Source organism: Hordeum vulgare, chromosome 3H (assembly GCF_904849725.1).
Source record: "Hordeum vulgare subsp. vulgare chromosome 3H, MorexV3_pseudomolecules_assembly, whole genome shotgun sequence".
Taxonomy (NCBI): domain Eukaryota; kingdom Viridiplantae; phylum Streptophyta; class Magnoliopsida; order Poales; family Poaceae; genus Hordeum; species Hordeum vulgare.
In genome coordinates, this window is record NC_058520.1 from 495,148,589 (window position 1) to 495,150,734 (window position 2,146).

Here is a 2,146-nt window from a genome sequence, read left to right on the forward strand (position 1 = left end):
CGACATCATTGCCTTGGGAGCTGGCCGGGGCGACGGAGGAGGGGTTGCCCGAACCCATAACAGTTTCTTGGTAGCCTGATGCAAGCCCTTCAACGGGGTCACTGACCCTCTTATAGCTGAGGCCTTGGCGCTTCGAGAAAGTGTACTCTTAGTGCGGCTGAGAGGCTACCCGAAGATTGCTATGGAGACGGATTGTGTAGACTTGGTTCAGCTCTGAAACGTGTGTCACAACTCAAGATCAGTGGTGACGCCTATCTTAGATGAGATAGGGGAGCATGTATAATGGCATTTTCTTCATTTAATATTTAACATTATAATAGAGCGACCAACACTCCTGCCTATCTTTGTGCGAAGCAAGCTAGCACTTTAGATGTGATAAATTGTTGACTTGATTCGAAGCCCAGTTTTTTTGTAACCAGTCTTACGGCATACTCTGTCCGGACTTATGTTTAATAAAGCTTCCCATATTTTTTCCTGAAAAAAGTATAAATATAGATATTGATCAAGTATAAATATCTGCTAGTTTAATGAACCCAAGAAATAAACAACCCACAAGAAGCATGTAAAAGAAACAAGAGATTGAGAGCATAGAAGAAGACAAAACTGATGCGAGGAGAAAGACGTGTACATAGGAAGAGCCACACTGGCGTAGGCCAGTCTTGCTTACTCACAAATCACTCCGTCACTCTATCGCGCGCGAGAGACCAGATCACCATGGACATGGCACGATACGTCGCGTTCCACCAGCAGTGGATCGCGGGCCAGAAGGCGGGCCTCGGCGAGCTCGCAGAGGCGGCAGGCAATGCCGCCGCCGGGCGCGCCACGGACGCGGAGTTGAGGGCGGTGGTGGAGAGGTGCATGCGCGGGTATCATGAGTACGCCGCCAGCCGGCGTGCCATGGCGCGCGAGAACGGCGCCGCCTTCGTCGCGCCGCCGTGGTGCACGGCGTTTGAGAACTCCGTGCTCTGGCTCGGGGGCTGCCGGCCGTCGCTGGCCATCCGGCTTCTCTACTCCATCTCCGGCGAAGGCTTGGAGGAGGACATCGAGGAGTTCGTCAGCGGCCGCGGCCGCGGTCGCGGCCGCGGCCTCGCAGAGGAGATGGGTCTCATCGGAATCACGGCCACGCAGCTGCAACAGATCAACGACCTCCACCGCTGGACGCTGCGCGACGAGGGTTACCTGACGGAGCGCCTCGCAAGTCTGCAGGAGAACATCGCCGACCGGCCGCTGCTTCCTATCGTCCGGGAGCGCGCGGCGGCAGCATTAACCGACCAGGACCGGAGCGCTAACTGCCACAACATCCCCGGGCGGCTCGTGGCAGCAGAATCGTCAGGAGGACTCGCCGCGGAGGTGGACGCGGCGATGGAGAGCTACTCGGCCGGTCTGGCCAGGCTCCTGGAGGAAGCGGACGAGCTGCGCATGTCGACGGCCAGGGCGCTGGCCACGGAGATCCTGACTCCGCGGCAGGCGGTGGAGATGCTGATGGCGGCCAAGCAGCTGCACCTGGCGGTGCGCGAGTGGAGCCGCCGGAAGGAGGGCGCCCAGAACGCGCGTCTGCCGCTCGCAGCCGCAGCGACGACCGCCTCCTCCGGCACAAACCCATGACAGGCTCGCCATTCCCCAACTAGCTTGCTTGCGGCTCCAAGCGTATACAATCTGAATAATCTGTCTATTCTGGATTTTAGATTAGATAGATAGTATGAGTATCGTTGTTTCTCTACTCGCCGTTATATGACCAGCCTGTAGAAACTGCATGCTTGTGTTCTACCAAGTTCATTTTTCATAGTTGATACTCCTACATAAATTCCTTGGAATCCGAATGAATGGAGGAAATGGGGCGGACGGGCGCGTTGTGTGCGGAACTGCGAGGCGAGAGGAGCTGTTGGCTTCTCGCCTTCCGTTCCCCGTCGCTTTCGCCCCGTCGCCGGTGGCACGACGCGATCTGGGGGGCGCCAGGTCCGCATGGCCCGTTGTCGCTCTCCTCGCGCGTAGTTTGGTTTGATCGCGTACTGCGTGGCATGGGCAAAGGCACCGCGCGTGCTTGCATGCGGGACGCGTGTGCCGGGGCACATCTGTTCTAATCTGCTCGCGGGGGCACTGGTCGCGGCGTGCTTCCGGCTGACGGACCGCCGACGGGTGGCAGCCT

General features: G+C 58.1%; 1 protein-coding gene across 1 annotated transcript; it reads left to right on the forward strand.

Moving 5' to 3' along the window:
• Positions 1-677: 677 nt before the first annotated feature.
• On the forward strand, positions 678-1,816 carry LOC123440273 (protein DOG1-like 3). The gene has a single exon (XM_045116850.1). The coding sequence runs from the start codon at positions 715-717 to the stop codon at positions 1,603-1,605; it is 891 nt and encodes a 296-aa protein (XP_044972785.1). The 5' UTR covers positions 678-714; the 3' UTR covers positions 1,606-1,816.
• The last annotated feature ends 330 nt before the right edge of the window (positions 1,817-2,146 follow it).

Bases quoted from the DNA above. Each gene is read 5' to 3' on its own strand.
- LOC123440273 (XM_045116850.1), top strand. From the start codon at position 715: ATGGACATGGCACGATACGTCGCGTTCCACCAGCAGTGGATCGCGGGC.